The 20396-nt window shown below is 39.9% G+C and overlaps 1 protein-coding gene across 2 annotated transcripts in view; it reads left to right on the top strand.

Moving 5' to 3' along the window:
• Window positions 1-19909, top strand: part of LNX2 (ligand of numb-protein X 2) — a 168373-nt gene extending 148464 nt beyond the window's left edge. For both annotated transcript variants that reach the window (XM_089685838.1, XM_089685837.1), the window contains exons 7-10: window positions 7574-7751; window positions 10803-11031; window positions 13739-13897; window positions 16484-19909. In XM_089685838.1, coding sequence (XP_089541964.1) covers window positions 7574-7751; window positions 10803-11031; window positions 13739-13897; window positions 16484-16619 — 702 coding nt within the window. In that variant the 3' untranslated portion in view covers window positions 16620-19909. The remainder of the gene's footprint in view (window positions 1-7573; window positions 7752-10802; window positions 11032-13738; window positions 13898-16483) is intronic.
• The last annotated feature ends 487 nt before the right edge of the window (window positions 19910-20396 follow it).

Raw genomic sequence — 20396 nt, 5'->3', positions numbered from 1 at the left:
TTGTAGGAGGAGTTTTCATTCTTCTGTAGGAGGATGCAGGACCCCTGACCTCTGCCTGATGAGTGCTCATTGGCCCTGTGCTGATCACATGCACTCTCCCAAGAAAAAAGAAAAAACTATCTAGCAATACACACCAAACTGAGCAAGTGCAGCTTGTCCCCGAGCCTCTGTTCTATCAGGAAATATTTAGGAGACTCTGGAAGAAGGGGAGGATCAGAGAAGACAGGATCAAACATCCTTTTTACACACTGTGGAGGATTAACCCCATAGGTTCCACAGTGAATATAACAAGCATGCTTTACTGCATACACAGATTTTACGGTTTTGGGTTTAGTAACACTTTAAGGGAACCTTGAAATATGTACTTCTGCCTTGAATTCCTTCTAAAAAAAAATTGTGCATCTCCTGCTTCATAGCTCTGTATCTGCAGTATGAAGTAATCTAAGGCAGGGTTTGTTAAAACAAATTAATGTGGAACCCAAATAATAAAAGTCTTATTACAAAAATTCATACAAAGACAATTCATACAAAGACAATAATAGCCATAAAACCTACACACACACACACACACTAATTAATACAGTTTCCTATTTAAGAGAAATCATAAGTAAATGGCGAATGCTAGAGATTTGGAGCTGCTTGCACTAAAATGGGAGTGACAACACAAATAAAACTGAAGAGTGCACCACATAAAACATATATTAGGAATATGTGCAAGTGAATATACAGTGGGGCAAAGAAGTTTTTAGTCAGCCACCAATTGTGCAAGTTCTCCCACTTAAAAAGATGAGAGAGGCCTGTAATTGGCATCATAGGTAGACCTCAACTATGAGAGACAAAATGAGAAAACAAATCCAGACAATCACATTGGCTGATTTGGAAAGAATTTATTTGCAAATTATGGTGGAAAATAAGTATTTGGTCAATATCAAAAGTTCATCTCAATACTTTGTTATATATCCTTTGTTGGCGATGACAGAGGTCAAACGTTTCCTGTAAGTCTTCACAAGGTTGGCACACACTGTTGCTGGTATGTTGGCCCATTCCTCCATGCAGATCTCCTCTAGAGCAGTGATGTTTTGGGGCTGTCACTGGGCAACACGGACTTTCAACTCCCTCCAAAGGTTTTCTATGGGGTTGAGATCTGGAGACTGGCTAGGCCACTCCAGGACCTTGAAATGCTTCTTATGAAGCCACTCCTTCGTTGCGGTATGTTTGGGATCATTGTCATGTTGGAAGACCCAGCCACGTTTCATCTTCAATGCCCTTGCTGATGGAAGGAGGTTTGCACTCAAAATCTCACGATACATGGCCCCATTCATTCTGTCCTGTACATGGATCAGTCGTCCTAGTCCCTTTGCGGAGAAACAGCCCCAAAGCATGATGTTGCCACCCCCATGCTTCACAGTAGGTATGGTGTTCTTTGGATGCAACTTAGCATTCTCTCTCCTCCAAACACGACGAGATGTGTTTCTACCAAACAGTTCTATTTTGGTTTCATCTGACCATATGGAATTCTCCCAATCTTCTTCTGGATCATCCAAATGCTCTCTAGCAAACTTCAGACGGGCCCGGACATGTACTGGCTTAAGCAGGGGGACACGTCTGGCACTGCAGGATCTGAGTCCCTGGCGGCGTAGTGTGTTACTGATGGTAGCCTTTGTTACGTTGGTCCCAGCTCTCTGCAGGTCATTCACTAGGTCCCCCCGTGTGGTCCTGGGATTTTTGCTCACTGTTCTTGTGATCATTTTGACCCTACGGGTGAGATCTTGCGTAGAGCCCCAGATCGAGGGAGATTATCAGTGGTCTTGTATGTCTTCCATTTTCTAATTATTGCTCTCACAGTTGATTTGTTCATACCAAGCTGCTTGCCTATTGCAGATTCAGTCTTCCCAGCCTGGTGCAGGTCTACAATTTTGTTTCTGGTGTCCTTCGACAGCTCTTTGGTCTTCACCATAGTGGAGTTTGGAGCGTGACTGTTTGAGGTTGTGGACAGGTGTCTTTTATACTGATAACAAGTTCAAACAGGTGCCATTGATACAGGTAATGAGTGCAGGACAGAGGAGCCTCTTAAAGAAGAAGGTACAGGTCTGTGAGAGCCAGAAATCTTGCTTGTTTGTAGGTGACCAAATACTTCTTTTCCACCATGTGCAAATAAATTCTTTCCAAATCAGCCAATGTGATTGTCTGGATTTTTTTTCTCATTTTGTCTCTTATAGTTGAGGTCTACCTATGATGCCAATTACAGGCCTCTCTCATCTTTTTAAGTGGGAGAACTTGCACAATTGGTGCCTGACTAAATACTTTTTTGCCCCACTGTATAATTAGCAAAATGAATAAATGTTATAAATCTATATTAATATACAAAATACTTGTCCAGTGCAGTGATATAACAACAGTCCTTCTTATAACAGTCTCATAAAGATTTTCAATGAAAATAATTCCAAAAAGTGATTAATCCAAAACAGTGTTCCTCTCTTGTGCAAAGTCCTCCACCACCATGCACTCACCAGAAAACCTACTGATCAACAAATAGGGAACCTCTATCTCTCAGAGACAGGCAACCTTAAAGAGGGGGAGATCTACCAAAACAACATGGAAGAAGTCAAAGCTCACTGGGCACGGTGTCGCCCAGTGTCACCTCCTCACACTGGATTTAAAAGTATAATTGTCGCACTACTGTGTCACAATCGTGTGATGGCAACATATCGCCTCTTCACCACCTGTTAAGCACACTTGAATCACTTTTCAAAGGAGCAGCAGTGCCTGCTGCATTTGTGAATGATCCCTTAGTTGCATCTGGCACTCTTAGGGCTTGTTCACGTAAAGTTGGGGGGGTAAAAACCTGTGGTTGAGTCAAAGGTGTACACATGCCTCAACAGGAATTACACCCCCTGTTGCTTTTGGTGGGTACTACCACCTGTCAATCAAGACCCATTCAAGTAAATGGGGCCACTCTGCAAGTGTCCCGTAACTTCATGCTTGTGCGGGGTCCATGGGGTTAAAGCAGATGGTGAGAAACCAACACACTGCTGCCTGTTAAACTCCTTATTTGCTGTACTGCACAAGGTAGCAGGGCACTTGCAGAGCGACCTCATTCACTTGAATGGGTCAAGCTGACAGATGCTACACCCACCAACCATGGCAGGGCTTAGGAGCCAGCACAACAGAGGAGATATCGGCTTATGCGTCTCTTGCTCTGTACTACAGCTCCAACTTTACAAGTAGTCCCTCTGCATTGCACTCTGTTTGATGCTCTGGGATGGCGGGTCAGCAAGCCCTGACCGTGATCTACCAGTCACGAGATCTACTGGTAGATCACAATTTATTGGTTGCTGACCCCCGCCCTAAAATGTTTGAAAGGGAATTTTCTTTAAATCCCTTCTTGATGTTATACAAGTGCTCCCTCATATGATCCTGCAGTCTCCTTGTTGTTTTTCCAATGTATGCACTCTAACATATATACAACATGTCTACTACTGCACCTAATAAACAAATTTATAGAGTACTCTTTGCCAGTTGTGATTGATGTAAAATAAGTAATTTTTCTACATCTAGTGTCTTCCAGCCTACATATCATACATCGGTTACAGGGATAGAATTCCTTCACATTGGAAAAGAAGGAAACTTCCTTTGGGGGATCCACCACATTGAGGGCAATCTTGCCCCTTAATGTAGGGGCTTTACGAAAAATAACCTCGGGTCTCTCAAGTAATAAATCGCCCAAACTTTGATCACTCTTTAAAATTTCCCAGTGCTTAATGACAATATTCCTAATCTGTGCATGTTGGATGGAGACGTTCGTAATAAAAGGACAAACCATCTTAGAACACGTACTGTCTTGAGTATTAAGTAAGATGTCCCTCTCTAAATTCACCACCTCCCTTATAGTATTATCTAGGGAAGCTGCCTCATATCCCTTTTCTACAAATCTACCCTTCAGAATATCAGCCTGAGAATAATAATTATCCAAATTGTAACAATTGCATCTTATTCTTATGAACGGGCCTTTAAGAATATTCCTGAGCCAAAGGGGGTGGTGGCAACTGTCAGTTGGAATAAATCCGTTTTTATCAGTAGGTTTTAAAAATGATTTAGTGATGATCTTAGTACCATCATTAATTAGCATCAGATCTACAAAAAATGAATTTCCTTCTGACTATAAGAATGTGTCAAGCTGATGTCCAAACTATTGTTATTCAAAGTACCAATAAAGTTGTTCAATGTTTCTTCATCACCTTGCCATAGAAACAGGACATCATCTATATATCGCTGGTAAAATGTTAATTCCGGCCAATCCCTAGAACAGATAATGTCCTCCTCCCACATGGCCATTGTGTTATATTTGCATGAATACATTTGCCAGGCTGGGGGCGAATTTAGCTTCCATGGCTACACCCCTGGTTTGTAGATAAAACATCTTATTGAACCAGAAATAGTTGTGTGTCATAGTAAGATCCAACAACCTCAAAATAAAAGATTTTTGGCTATTAGGAATATGATTGTCTCCTTTTAAGTAGTACTCCAAGCTTCCGTTCCATTTTTATGACCAATGTTACTGTATAGGGAGGCAGCATCTGCAGTTACCAGAAACGTAAAGGAATTAACCCGAATATCTCTAATATCCTGCAAGAATTGCTTTCTATCCTTTAAGTAGGCTGGGGTATGGGACACCAGGGGCTGTAGAAAAAAAAAATCAACATTCACCTGCCCTTGAGAACAAAGACCCAATAATACGGTGGGATTGGTCCTTGTGTATCTTCGAGAGGCAATACATGATAGGCATCCGTGGGGCTGAGTGGCATAAAAAAATGTTTCCTTTTTTGAGATAAGTCCTTTTTTATAATCAGATTTTATAATCTTATTTAGGTCTTTCCTAAATTCAGACGTGAAATCTTTTGACAGAACCTTATATGTTTCCTTATCTTTTTTTTGTCCCAGATTATTACTCCTTCCCCCTTGTCAGCTGGTCTGATAACCAGATCCTTCCTTTCCAGAAGATTATTAATACCTGTAGAAACAGAATATGAATATCTAGGATGTTTAACTAGTAATGCTTCCAGATCTCTTGCTTCCAGATCTCTAAGAACCATGTTTATAAAAGTAGTAATATGGGGATTACTAACAACTGGTTAAATAGAGAAGCATTTCTCAAGTTAGAATTCATAACCTCATCCCCCCATGTGTGAATTCCTAATGATAGGGTTTTAAATGAAATATTTTTGCAAACTGTTCTTGTAAACTTGTGAATATCAATGTATGTTTGAAACTTATTTAATCTAGTTTGGGGGGGGGTGTATTTTAAGCCTTTATTCAACAGTGTCATTTCTTTGAGAGTCAAAGCAGCCTTCCTTAAGTTGAATATGCCATTATTAGTTACATTCGCACCATTTGGGGTCTGTTAACCCTCTTTCCACTCCTTTCTGTGCATATGCTTCTTTTTCTGGACTGGCCTATTCCTAAAAAATGTCCCTGGGTAATGTAATGGTGATTAGCTTTTTGATATGATGGTGCCCCTCTATTATATTGGTAAGTAGCAGCCTGATGTGATGGCACCCTTCTGTTAGGCATATCTCTCCCACCACCAGATGAATTACAAGAATTCTGTCCCACAAAACCTCTAGGTTTCACATTATAGCTTGAATGGGGATTCCTCCCAGTGTTATACCTAAGGGAGGAATCTCTCCTTTAAGATCTCTCAAAAATTGGGTTCCTCCCATGATGAGGGCCCCCCTGGGGTGGCCTGTTTACAGGGTAAAGTTCGGGTGTTGGCCATTACTCCCTTGGTATCTCCTATTTATCACGGTGGGGGGCAAGGACTGCACTACTACTGCCTAAACTGGCACTCTGAGGATAGCAACCTACCCACAGCTACTGTGTTAGAAGCTGATTAAGCCTAAATTCCTAAGGCGTCATGCACACTAACATTTTTTAAGCTCCTAAAAGCTGTCATTAGCACGTTGTCTGTTCCTAGAAGCTAAATAGTGTTACCCTATGTGTCCATGCACACTACTTTAGGGTATTAGCATTTTTTGAGCTTCAGTGTCTAGGAGCAGAAAAAAAAATAGTTTTTATATAGTTTTTGGAGATTTTTTCCAGCAGAAAAAACACAAAATGCTCTTAAACGTTACTAAATCGCTCCTAACAACTTTTTTTCCCCTCTACATGCACTGTAAAAACACTAATAAAATGCTGACACTCCTAAACGCTACTAAAACGCTATTACCAGCGTTTTTTATCCAACATTGTTTGAGCTTAAAAAAACATGCTAGTGTGCATGGTGCCTTACCCTTTCAATTCCAAAGCAGTTTGTTAAATGTTTCTGATTTGCCATTAAGGGTCCATGCACACTGGCTTAAAAAACCGCTGCTGCTAGAAGAGTTTAGCGCTTTGCCTGTAGAAGCAACTAATGTTATCCTATGTGTCCATGCACATCAAGTCATTTAGAGGCATATTTTAAGCTCAGCTTTTAGAGGCAGAAAAAAACCCTTCTGTTTTGCTTTTCTGAGAGCCGTTTTCGGACAGAAAAACGATAAACACTACTAAATGCTGCTAAATGCTCCTAAACGCTACTACAAATAAACACTCAAAATTTGCATTTTTTTTTTTGCCAAGAGTACTGGTGTTTTCTGGCGTGTACATGGATTAATAATTTTTTAATAATTTTTTGGATTTGTTTTCATGAAGTAGTTGCTTTGATAAAAACATGTATTTTTAACTTGTTAAATTTAAGACTTTTCTTATTAAGCACGTTCCCAGATTGAACACATTGCAGGCGCTCGTCTCTATTTCTGTAAGCTTTCATAAAGCCAAGTGAAATCAAATATTTTTTGTTTTTTTCTTTTAGTTGCAGAAGACATTTCCAACTAATGCTCAGTCTTTGTGCTGCCAATTTGTGCTGATTTTCCACTTGGACACAAAGGGGGTTATTTACTAAAACTAAAACGTGCAAAATCTGGTGCAGCTCTGCATAGAAACCAAGTAGCTTCCAGGTTTTCTTGTCAAAGCTTAATTGAACAAGTTGAAGTTAGAAGCTGATTGGCTACCATGTACAGCTTCACCAGATTCTGAGCGCACCAGTTTTAGTCAATCTCCCCCAAAGTCAAATGTTGTCCCTTCCCAAACATGCCTGTAACCCCATTTGGGTCATGACCCATAGTTTAGGATCTAAGTCACTGCAACCTATGACTGCTAGTCTCACTAACCAAAAGCCATGGTAGAGGTGGTCTTGAGCTCCAGCACCAAGTTTCAAGTCCGTTGGTATGCTCTGCAAAGTATATGACAATGCAGTCCACTTTTTCATTGACGTAATTTAGAAGCATTAGATTTGTAATTTTACTGCAGGTTCACAAAAAACCCAGAGCTTTATTGTTCAGTTAGTTGATCAGTTTTTGAAATGACAGGTGTTTCTGATACACATAATCAATATATCAATAAGAGTTTCCCTGGAAATATAGAGCAAATTGCTACTATGCAGCAGTTAGTTATTTGACATTTGCTTTTACTGACCTATCATTTCAATAAAATATTCTTTTTTTTTTTTTAACCTCGCTCTTTTTTTTTTCACTTTTAGGATCTTGCTCAGTGTGTTAACTGCCATGAAAAGCATATTACGGTAAAGAAAGCCCCCATGGAGTCATTAGGCATGACAGTAGCAGGGGGCAGAGGGAGTAAAAGCGGGGAGCTGCCAATCTTTGTGACCAGTGTGCAGCCTCATGGATGCCTAGCACGAGACAGCAGAATCAAACGAGGTTAGAATCCACATCTTCTTTCTAGCACACAGTTCAGGTTCTGATGAGTACAGACAGAATGATGTGTTTGACAGGAATGCAATTTATGAAACTGCAAATATCCACAGCTCACCGTAAAATAGATTCTGATGATCACATTAAATCATCTGCTGTTCCATAGCTTGCTTCCTGTACATTTCAATACAGTGAAAATGGCAGCAGAGACACTTTAAAATGAAGGTTATGTGTGAACAGCTTTTAATGGCCTATGCTTTTTGGATGTGGTTTGGTTCTTAAACACAAAATAATTCCTTTTTTATTTTTTTTATATCTTTGGTTTACTGTTTATATAAATCTTTGTTCCTCTAATAAATAGTAAATACAGGGTACTCCCATGTCACAGGATTCTCAGAGCACTGTGAGATTTCTAAAGAGAAGAGCACAGCAGAAGCTGTGACCTTTTAGACTTTCTCTCTCTCTTTCGCATAAACCTTTGTGCAGAGCTGTCAGGGTAGTAAAGAAGGGGAATAGGTCTTGCTCTGAGTTCATATTACAAATACAAATTTGCTGGCTTTTTGTATTTAATGGAATTCTTTTCTTTCAGCCACATCACCAATTTTATTGAGCAAAATTGGTTTGCACAAGTAAGAATGCTTAGAAATGCAAGCTAGTTAACTCTGATCAAATGTTTTGATGGGCCCTTTTTGCAATCTGCACTTAGTGACCTGGTTAGTAGAGTACTTTTACCAGTTCATTAATACCCTGGGGGATAGATTTGATCATGTTCAGATGTTGTTGTTATTATTATTATTATTATTATTACAGGTACATAGGCAGCGCTTTTACATATACAGTGAAGGAAAGAAGTATTTGATCCCCTGCTGATTTTAAATGTTTGCTCACTCACAAAGAAATGATGAGTCTAAAAATCGAATGGTAGGTGTATTGTAACACTGAGAGACAGAATAGCAACACAAATTTGAAAAGAAATGCATGTCTAACAAATGATGCACTGATTTGCATGTTCATGAGTGAAATAAGTATTTGATCCCCTTCACAAAACATGACTTAGTACTTGGTGGCAAATCCCTTGTTGGCAATCACAGAGGTCAGACGTTTCCTGTAGTTGGCCACCAGGTTTGCACACATCTCAAGGAGGATTTTGGCCCACTCCTCTTGGCAGATCCTCTCCAAGTCCTTAAGGTTTGGCAACTCGAGCTTTCAGCTCCCTCCACAGATTTTCAACTGGATTAAGGTCTGGAGACTGGCTAGGCCACTCCAGGACCTTAATATGTTTCTTCTTGAGCCACTCCTTTGTTGCCTTTGCCGTGTGTTTTGGGTCATTGTCATGCTGGAACACCCATTCATGACCCATTTTCAATGCCCTGGCTGAGGGAAGAAGGTTCTCACCCACGATTTGACGGTACATTGCCCCGTCCATCGCCCCTTTGATGCGGTGCAGTTGTCCTGTCCCCCTAGCAGAAAAACAACCCCCAAGCAGAATGTTTCCACCACCATGTTTGACAGTTGGGATGGTGTTCTTGGGGTCATAGGCAGCATTCCTCCTCCTCCAAACACGGTGAGTTGAGTTGACATCCTGACATCCTTGGACGGCTCTTTGGTCTTTGCCATGGTGGAGAGTTTGGAATCTGACTGTTTGCTCTTGTGGACAGGTGTCTTTTATACAGGTAAAAAAATGAGATTAGCAGCACTCCCTTTCAGAGACTGCTTCTAATCTCAGCTTGTTACCTGTATGAAAGACACCTGATAGCCAGAAATCCTGCTGAATGATAGGGAATCAAACACTTACTTCCCTCATGAACATGCAAATCAGTGCATCATTTGTTAGACATGCATTTCTTTTGAATTTTTTGTTGCTATTCTGTTTCTGTTTTACAATACACCTACCATTCGATTTTTAGACTGATCATTTCTTTGTGAGTGGGCAAACATTCAAAATCAGAAGGGGATCAAATACTTATTTCCTTCACTGTATATATTGTACATTCACATCAGTCCCTGCCCTAAAGGAGTTTACAATCTAAGGTCCCTAACTTATATTCATACATACACATACTAGAGTCAATTTAGACAGGAGCCAATTAACCTACCAGCATGTCTTTGGCGTGTTGGAGCAAACAAGAAGAAAGCCATACAGGTACAGAGGGAACGTGCAAATTCTAGGCAGGTAGTGTCATGGTTGGGATTCGAACCAACCACACTTTTGCTGCTTGGCAGAATTGCTAACCATTAACTGGATAATGGGGTTTTCTTTGCATGATAGAGCTTTACCTTGCATTTTTGGATAGACTGTTTTCACAGACAGTGATTTTTGGAAGTATTCTGAGTCTGAGCCCATGCAGTGATCTCATCACAGATTCACGCCTGTTTTTAATGTAGTGCGTCTGAGGGCCCAAAGATCACGGGCATCCAGTATTGCATTTTAGCCTTGTCCCTTGCTCACAGAGATTCCTCCACATTCTAAGAAACGTTTGATGATATTATTTACTGTAGATGACAATACATTTAAAGTCTTTGCAATATTCTGAAATGGTTCTGAAATTTTTAGACGCAGATTTTTAAAGATTGGTGAGCCTCTGTCCATTTTTACTTCTGAGATAATCTGACTGTCTAAGATGCTCTTTTTATACCCATCCATGTTACTGACCTGTTGCCAATTAACTTAATTAGTTGCAAAATGTTCTTCCAGCTCTTCCTTATTAGTACCACTTACTTTTCTAGCTTTCTGTTGCCCATTCCCAACTTTTCTTTGACGTGTTGCTGTCATCAATGACAAAATTGCCTATTATTTTTCTTAAAACAATACATTTTCTCAATTTAAACATTTAATGTTTTCTATTTTCTATTATGTATAAAATATGGGTTTATGAGATTTGCAGATCATTGCATTCTGTTTTTATGTAGATTTTCCACAGCGTCCCAACTTTTTTGGAATTGGGGTTGTAGTGAAGTATATGGCCATGCACACTGGTAGCTCTCTTTAAATGAAGCACATATGCAATTAGGCACAATTATTACCCTGACCTGTCCCTGTTCATTTTATTCCACCAGGTGATGTTCTACTGAGCATAAATGGCATCGATCTCACCAACCTGAGTCATAGTGAAGCAGTGGCCATGCTGAAAGCCAGTGCTGCCTCCTCAGTCATTACACTGAAAGCCCTGGAGGTGGAAGTTCTTGAAGAGCAGGCACAAGTAAATGAAGAAATGAGCACAATCAGTGAGAATGAGTATGATGCCAGCTGGTCTCCATCATGGGTCATGTGGTTGGGTCTTCCCAGGTATGTAACAATTTAAAGAAAATTTCCTGGTAGTCTCATACGGTTTTAAAAAGATTGGAACAACCAAAATGTAATATATTTGTTGTTAATTAAATAAAGTTGCAGTAAGATGAATAAGCAAATTTAATATTCACCATGGGGCTGATATTATTTATTGCTTTTTCTTCGCAAACCTTCTCCTTTACAGCAGCAATAGATCTTCTATAGGGCTTTAAAAGTCGCTTCCAGAAACTGTATCTGCCACCTAAGTCAGTGCACCTCATTGTGTTACTTGTACCACTCCTTGCTTTCTTTTACTTTGATTTTTTTTTTTTTATACAGATTGTTTCTGTAGGGTACATAGCAATAGGGCCATTGTGGACAATTTCCCTGTGGAATGATAGGAAGTGCACAAACTATTTTCCACATAATTTGGAAGTTATGGTGGTAAAACGGTTTGCAGTGTATTTGCATTTATTTCACATTCATTGCTTTGTTTACTTGTTGCATAAGAGGGGATAGAGAAGTATGTAAATGAAACAACTCTAGCATATCCTTTCCCTACAAGCCACTTGTATCACATCAATCTGCATGGTTTGGTTCTCCATTTAACTGACTGAGTGAGGAGCTAAAACACGAACTGCTGCATAAGCAGGAATATTGTGTTCAGATTTCCCCTTGTTTCTATTCCGCCGTTCATTTTTATACATTCCATTACTTGTTCCAGGAAACATATATTGAATTAGATTGAACATTCCACTGAGCAGTGCTTCCACGTCTGATTCTGGCTGCTGATTAACCATTAAACCGCAAATGCATTTAAAAACAGAGGCTCCTGTCTTCACAGATCGCTATAATAGCCCCTTACCACCTATAAAACCTTCCTGTGTTCAGAGGGGAACATGGATGTCTACTTTACAGTGGTACTTTCCCAAAAGATAATGTGATCAAAGACCCTGTGGCTACAGCCCAATCCTGTTTGTTTTGTTTAGCAAAGCTCTGGCAATTCCTGTTTTTGTCGAAGTTTGTTGCTTCACCCCAGCCACACATATTCCTGTTGGGCAATTACTTGTCAATAAGGATGTGTAAGAGACAAGAAAGGGTTGAAGGTTTTGGCACTGAAAGTATTGGAGCCTTGCTTTACTTTGCCTTTTATAACAACCTGGGGATCAGCCACAGCAATAAGGTTTTATTCTGGACAATCTGGCACCCTTCTAGAATGCTGTTTGGAATGTGTTCCCTCCCCCCAGCTTCTTCCCTGATGTGACAAATTGGAAGTTTTAATTTAGGAAAGATTTCTACCCTTGCGATGTTGCACTGTGATGTACACAGGAAAACCTAATTAGTCTGAGTAAATTGTTAGGCTAATAATAAGTTAAGATCAAGCTGGGTTTGTGCGGACAGAAATCAGCATGATGGCGACATTTTTATAAGTTTGCAATTTCCAAATGGCATTGAGCCTTGTTTTTTGTGTTCACACAGTAAAATGTTAACCAGAGCATCCAACATATTTGTTGGGACCATGGAATAAAGGGACAGGATATTTTTTTAAATAGATGTTTTTATACAGTGCAATATAATTATAATGTATTAAATGTAATAAATTACTTGTTTGTTTTTCCTTTCTTTATGAAAGCTTTAGTTATTTATTGTTGTCTGCTATTAGCTCTGTCCAGTCTAAACATGAAAACTAATGACATCAGGGCATTTCTTCTTTAAACATAATATGCTGCTACTCTTAGTGAGTTCAGTATAGCAGATTAGGAAACCCAGGAGCTAGACTGCAACTGTCACCAAAATATATTATTGAGAGTCAACAACATGATGGATAATTGGCCGTGTGCCACTCCTGACAGCACTTCCTGCCCATGTTTACTATGTAGGAAACCAGGCCTGTCCACTGTAGGCATGATTTGAAATTTCAGATTGTGTGCAGGAGTTCCATGTAAAGATAGTGCTGCACATATTTTCAACCTCTCTTAAAGCGACCCTGTGAGACTAAATAAAATCCCAGAGGAAGATCTTTGACATAGAAGAGCTGTTATGTTCAGCTCTCTTGCAGCATGTCTTTCTCTGCTTTCCATTCCAGTTCTGCAGTCTCCATCAGGTTTTTCTGCATTTATCACTTCTTGGAATGTCAGATACTTGTGTCCCCCACCATGAGTTTTGGTTCAGTCCACCAATCCCTATGTCACTACAGGATAGAGCAGTAATGTAGGAGTCACTGAATGGAATCACAGCTTCTGGTGAGGGACATGGGCATCTGACATTCCCGGAAGTGCCAAATGCTGAGGAACCTGATGAAGACTGTAGTTCTAAAAAGGAGAGAAGGTAGAAGCAAACCACAGAGCTGAGCATAAAAGCTTTTCGACTGCATGGACCTTCCCATAGGATCGTTCCTAAACCTGACAGGGTCACTTTAAGGATTACAGGCCACTGCATGCAGCTGAGTTTTAAAATATGTGCAGCAAGGTTTAAGTGATTATATTAAAATTAAGATTTTAACATTTGCAGCGTTCTTATGGGTCTCCTTCAAAATGATCTTCTTGTTTTTTAACCTTTACCAACCTGACTGTAGCTATTCCCATAATGGCTGTATGATTGGTTGTGAAGTACATGGTACCTGAAATGTTACTTGTGCATAAATATGAGCTGCTGATGATAAGTACTGAACAGTTAGTGAAATGTCACTGATGATTATAACTGCCTAATTATGTCTCCTTTTTAGCTGTCTCCATCGCTGCCATGACGTGGTGCTGCGGAGGAGCAATATGGGGAGTTGGGGCTTCAGCATAGTTGGCGGTTATGAGGAGAATCACACAAACCAGCCTTTCTTTATTAAGACCATCGTGCTTGGGACACCGGCATATTACGATGGGCGACTGAAGTGAGTAATAGACTTCAATCAATAAAAAGTCATTTGTTTTGCAGAAACAACTGAAGATTTCCCCAAAACTATATGTATCTTTTGTAGATGCAAATAATATTTAGTGTAAATCTTCTTTATTCTCAGTCATCCTACATTTTAGTCACCTTCTAAAAATTCTGTTTATATAGAGGTACATTTTTAAAAAATTTTTTTGCCTTATATATACTAAGTTATTATGGCTTGCTGTCTCTCCAGTACATGCTGTCACTATTTGAGACATATAATATATACTGTGAGCGTATAAAGTATTCAGACCCCCTTCACTTTTTTTCAATTTTGTTATGTTGCAGCCTGATACTACAGTTGTTTAAATTCATTTTTTTTGCTCATGAACTTACACTCCGTACTCCATAATGGCAAAGCAAAAACAGAACTCTAGAAATGTTTGCAAATGTATGAAAAAGGAAAAACTGAAATATCACATTGTCATAAGTATTCAGACCCTTTGCAATAATACTTGAAATTTAACTTAGATGCCTCCCATTTCTCTTGATCATTGCTGAGATGTTTGTACACCTTGAGTCCACCTGTGGTACATTAAATTGATTGGTCATGATTTGGAAAGCCCTCACAGCTAACAATGCATACTGTATCAGAGTAAAAGCCTTGAGGTCAAAGGAACCGCCTGCAGAGCTCAGAGACAGGATTATTGTAAGGTACAGCTCTGCACTGAAGGTTTCCAAGAGCACAGTGGCCTTCATAATTGTCAAATGGACTCCTCCAAGAGCTGGTCGCCTGGCCAAACTGAGTAACCGTGGGAGAAGAGCCTTAGTAAGAGAGGTGACCAAGAACCCAGTAGTCACTCTGACTGAGCTCCAGAGATCCTGTGTGGAGGTGGGATAAAGTTCCAGAACAATGATTACTGCAGCCTGTCACTGATCTGGGCCTTATAGCAAAGTGGCTAGACGAAAGCCTCTCCTCAGTGCAAGACACATGAAAGCCTGCTTGGTGTTTTCAAAAGAAGTACCTGAAGGACTCTCAGACTATGAGGAACAAGATTCTGTGATCTGATGAAACCAAGATTGAACTGGTTGGCCTCAATTCTAAATGTTATGTCTGGAGGAAACCAGGCACCGTTCATCACTTCACAGCCAATACAATCCCAACAGTGAAGCATCGTGCTGGCAGCATCATGCTGTGTGTGTGTGTGGGGGGGGGGGGGGTTCAGCAGCAGGGACTGGTCTGGGTCAAGGGAAAGCTGAATGAAGCAATGTACAGAGATATCCTCAATAAAAACCTGTTCCACATTGCTCAAGATATCAGACTGGGCCTAAGGTTCACCTTCCAACCTAACAACGATCCTAGGTATACAGCCCAGACAACACTGGTGTGGTTTAGGGACAACTCTATGAATGCCCTAGAGTTGCCCAGCCAGAGCCCTGAGAAAAAATTAATTTAAACAACTGTAGTATCAGACTGCAACATAACAAAATTGAAAAATTGAAGGGGGGGGTCTGAATAATTTATGAATGCACTGTATGTGGACAATCATTCTTTGCATCTGTCAGTACAAACTGTTTACTAGGTTTGTAATGGGACACAAATTTGCATCCACTGCAACATGTAAAAAATGCGAGAAAAGCTTGATGGGAAAGGTGTGTTGTTCACCGTATGGCAATTTTAACACAATTATGAAGTGTGTCACAAAATTTCACATTTGCTTCAGAGTGAAGCTCCAGGAAGGAGCCCATAAATTCAGGAAATGACATTTTGATGCTTGATAAATGTCTATAATGTTACAACTGCCCCAAGTGAAGCAATCTTTTATCAGCAGAACTTTAACACTTTCATGCCCAATTATAGCAGCATCGGTATTTGTTGGCTAGCTTGACTGATTTGACACCAAAAAAAGTTAAAATATTTTTCTAAACATATAAGGTATTTGGCACTCTGCGTAATAAAAACTGTTCATTTTAATCATAGGCCAACAACTGGTCAAAAATGTAATTAAATAATTTAAAAAAAAAAAAATATATATATATATATATATATATTCTCATTGTATCAGACATTTACAGTATTAAAAAGAGGAACACTATCATCTAGTGACAGCTGTGGCCTCTGAAACCATTATTTTCTGAGTAAATCCTTCAGATTTCAGTCTTTGCTGACATTGTTAGTGCGTATGTTCGCTGTTAGATCTGTCTGATAACATTGGCCCCCACTAAGGCAGGATGACTTTTAGCATATCCTCAGCAGGGGGGCATAAGGCTGTGAAACATTAATATACAGTATATTTTGCACTTGTAAATAGCTTTAAAGGAATCTGTGGTGAGAGACATGCTTAGGTGGCCTTTGCTGCCTTTATTCAGAAAATATTCGTTACCTGGCTGTCAGTGGTTTTAATAACAGCTTGGGCACTGATCCAGAATTGGAATGTAGATCGGGAGCTCTGACATGCTGCATACTTATTCTGTGTCAGTGACTCAGAAAACACTGAAGCTAGAGGCAGCCAGGGAAGTAGCTTTACAGAAGGCCCAGATTTTCATTAACACCTCAGAGTTGTGCATGTATATTGATCTGAGTTTAACTTTCTGCTTGCAGATGTGGAGATATGATTGTTGCTGTGAATGGTTTATCCACGGTGGGAATGAGCCATTCCGCTCTTGTCCCGATGCTGAAGGAACAAAGAAGCAAAGTCACCCTTAGTGTGATCTCTTGGCCTGGAAGTCTTGTGTAAATTGCTCTACACAAGAACATTGCCTTCAAATATCTCCTGTGCTCCAGGACTGGTGAACAGCTGGGTCATCTATCTTCAGCAACCAAGGCCGCCTGAAAAGCGAGTCTGTGGTCAAGAGGCGAAAATCTCACTGGAAAGGCCCAAACTCACCCATTACCTGTGCTGGGCTAGCTGTGACCTTCCCTTGCTTCTCTTCCAGCCATTGAAAATACCCTGCGATGAGTCTGTAGTTCGTACCTTGTGCAACGCTGTCAGCATAAAGTTTTGCTGTGAAGATTGTGTAAAGCCATAGAATAAAGCGCGTGTGTGTGCCAAGATGACAAGGCGTTCAATGGCCCTCGCCACGTCCGCAGTATGACCAGCTTTAGTATCGTACCATTCTCTTTGTCAGTGTGAAAAATGGATTCCCGCTGCAGTCAGAATATTGTGCTGCTAGAAGACTGGTATTGGTTTACCTCACAGGAACATTGCCAGTAACAGATGTCCTTAAAATAATATCAATCATCTGCTCGTGTTCCCTTTCACTAAAAAACAGGGGGCCAAAGCCAACTCTTTCACAGAATGGATTTTATACTGTGCAATAATTGATGTTTCTTCCCTTCTTCGTTTGTCAAAGGGTAATTTAATACACAACGTAGCCTGTAAAAGCGTTAACGGGGATTCGTTGTGAGATTCATCTTCCTGATAATGAATGTTTTTGTTAGCATAAACAAATTTTGATATTTTTATTGCAATATTTCTATAATAGTGTGCTTGTGTTTGTGAGCTTTTTACAATGGTAATCATGAAGACAATTTGCTCAATTAGTGTTATATATCAAACAAGAACAGAATCTGAGCTTCCCTACACACTACTGCCAGAAGGGTTGTATTACAGCTAGTGCTAGGCATCATGAGAAAAGTCCAGTCCAGAGTGTAGTTGTCATTAAAGATGGAGTTTAGCACAGTAGAGATTGGTGTTCATGGAGTAAAAAGGTGTTGTTACATATTATGACTAGCATTTCTCAACAAGCAAAGTTAATGAAACTGCTAGTTTAGATGCAGTGCCCTGAATTTTAATAACCCACATCCCATAGTTTCCTTCTTAAGAGAACCCATGGATTCATTGTATTTTTATGATTTTACCACACCTGAACCGTAGGTAAGAGCAAGAATTGTAGCTTCCATAACATTGGAAAACTGTTGGAGTGCTCAAATCTGATATTTATTGATATCGAACATTTCCAGTTATGCTGGGTTTAAAGAATCCTGCAATGTGGAAGGCTAAATGAATCACCAAGGCACAAGCCAACAACAGCAGTTAGCTATTTGGTGCCAGTTTTGTATGGAAGATGTGAGATCAGTGCCTACAGCTTATAAGGGATGTGTATGTTGTTATTTATTCATTCCCAATTAAGTGAACTGTGTTCCCCCAAAAAATTACTAGTCCTTCAAGTGTATAACAGGCACCCCCTAGTATATTTAGCTGTCTGTGGCCCTGATCCAGTTTGGAGCCTCTGCATAATTTCTGAGCATTTACCAACAAAAATCTGATGGTTGGCTTTGCACACTGCAAGGCAGCCTTTCCTCAACCAATGTGACAGTAAGTGGCCACTCAGACACCAAGCACTGTATTGTGGCAAGTCAGAGAGGTGCATCACATGTTCCCCTATATCCATAATATTTTTGAGAGAAAAAAAAAATTGGCTAAAGTGGGGATCAGGGTGGTAAATAGGAGCAGGAAATTTAAGTTGCTAGTGGATGCCTGCTATACACTAGGAGGGCTACTTTATAGACCCTCACATTTGACTATACCCACATTTTCCTACATCACACCATGCACACTGCCATCGACCCCTTTCCCTAGTGTGAAAGGTCACATACAATTGAGCAATGTCCCTGCCTTGTAAGCTACCACTCTTATGACTACAGAAGGTGGTGGTGGGACCTAGCAACACACCAGTCTCCATTTTCACAGACTTGGTTTTGGGGTTTTTCAGAAAATTATAATAAAAATCATAGCCAATGAGTGAGTGGGACAGTTGTTTGGCAGGATGTGTTCCCTGAATGAGGTAAAATGTTCATGTTCGGCAGGTGTGTATCTTTAATATCTATACAATAATAAAACCAATAAGCACACATTTTCTTATAAAAAAATATACAGGTATGGGAAGCAACAAAAGTGGCATGAACTTAGAAATGGTATGTATTTTCCCCATTAGGTGATAGTGTCTCTTCAAACAAGCCCTACATTCATGGCTTCTAATATTAATAAGGCAAGTTGCCAGTTTTGGCAGTTTGCCAGCCTAACATTAAGGCTACAGGTGCTCTTTAATGTGACCCTGCCAGGCCGCATGATATCTGGCAGAGACCAGGCTAATACCATCTGCTACAAACAGCCATTATCTGACTCCCATGTCGTATACTACACTATATAGCCAAAAGTGTATGAATCCCTAACCATCACACCCACTATATGGCTAAAAGTATAGGGACAGCTCTCCAAAGTGCTAAATACAGCTGTTTCCAGTGAAAAGTACTGGTAAACAAATTTTTTAAAGCTGTGATCTTTCATTTTTTGACAGTTTCGGAAGGTTCTTCTCTGTTCCAGGTTGACTCTGCACAAAGCCAATTCCATAAACAAATGGTTTGATAAGTTTGTTGTGGAGGAATTTGAGTGGCCTGAACAAAGCCCTGACCTCAACCCTATTAAACACTTTGGGTGAATTGGAATGCCAACTGTGAGCTAAATCTTCTTATCCAAAATTAATACATTAACTTACAAACACTCTTTTGCCTGATTACAATAAATCCCTCCGAAACACTTCAAAATATTGTGGAAAGTTTTCCTAGAAAAGTGGAGGCTGTTATGGGCGGAGGTCAACTCTTCAATAATATTCAAGGTTTTGAATGGGATGTCCAACAAGTGATGGTCAGGTGTCTGCAAACATTTGGTCATAAAGTGTGACATCACTACCCTAGATTTAGCATGTGGTCCAGGAGTCAGACAAAGGTTGCATCCAGCTAAGGACCTTGGCCTTTGGTAATGTTGTGGCAGGGTCCCTTTAACATAACCAATTAGTAAAGCATGACTATTAAAAAAAAATTCTTTTGCTATTCCAACTGAATGTAAAAGATTGGCAGTTAATATGGGGTATATATTTATAGGTAATAAAACCGTGTTCATATCTAGGCCTCTTTATTTTCTTGTATGTTGTTCATCTAGGCATGGATATTTCTTTAATGTGTTGACTGGACAAAAATCTGAATGATGTACAAAATAATTAAATAAACTTCAAAGTGGGTCAGTTACACAGATGTTGCTTCCTTTTATTGGATACATTTTAAAGTTTTAAATGCAGTGACATGTGAGACCAAAACAAAATGGGTTACCTGGCACTGTGGTTATGAGATCTGATGATGCATAAAATATCACTTAAGTAAAATAAAATCAAACTATCAAAATTATCAGTCAGATTTTATATGGGAAAACAAATTTCACAGTCCTAGGTACAAGACCACAGGCCTCAAATAAGCCAAGTAATTATGCTCCACCAAAAATAATTAAAATGGAGGAGGGCAAATATTTCATATCCATGCACCAGATGGAGCCCCACACTGAATTTCACATGTCTACCTACTGTATTTGTCCTTGCCAAACAATTACCAAAGTCTGCATACACAACTGAATGAATCAGAGCATTGACGAGTGAGAAACATTCTATGAATCCCAGGCTGCATGATGACGCATCCCCAGGGGCATGTCCCTGACCAAAGGAAATGGTTGAATGAGGCCAAG

The sequence above is a fragment of the Staurois parvus genome, unplaced genomic scaffold, assembly GCF_062004578.1.
Source record: "Staurois parvus isolate SC_StPar_1 unplaced genomic scaffold, SC_StPar_1.0 ptg000387l, whole genome shotgun sequence".
Lineage (NCBI taxonomy): Eukaryota > Metazoa > Chordata > Amphibia > Anura > Ranidae > Staurois > Staurois parvus.
This window is presented reverse-complemented; position numbering and strand designations above follow the sequence as displayed.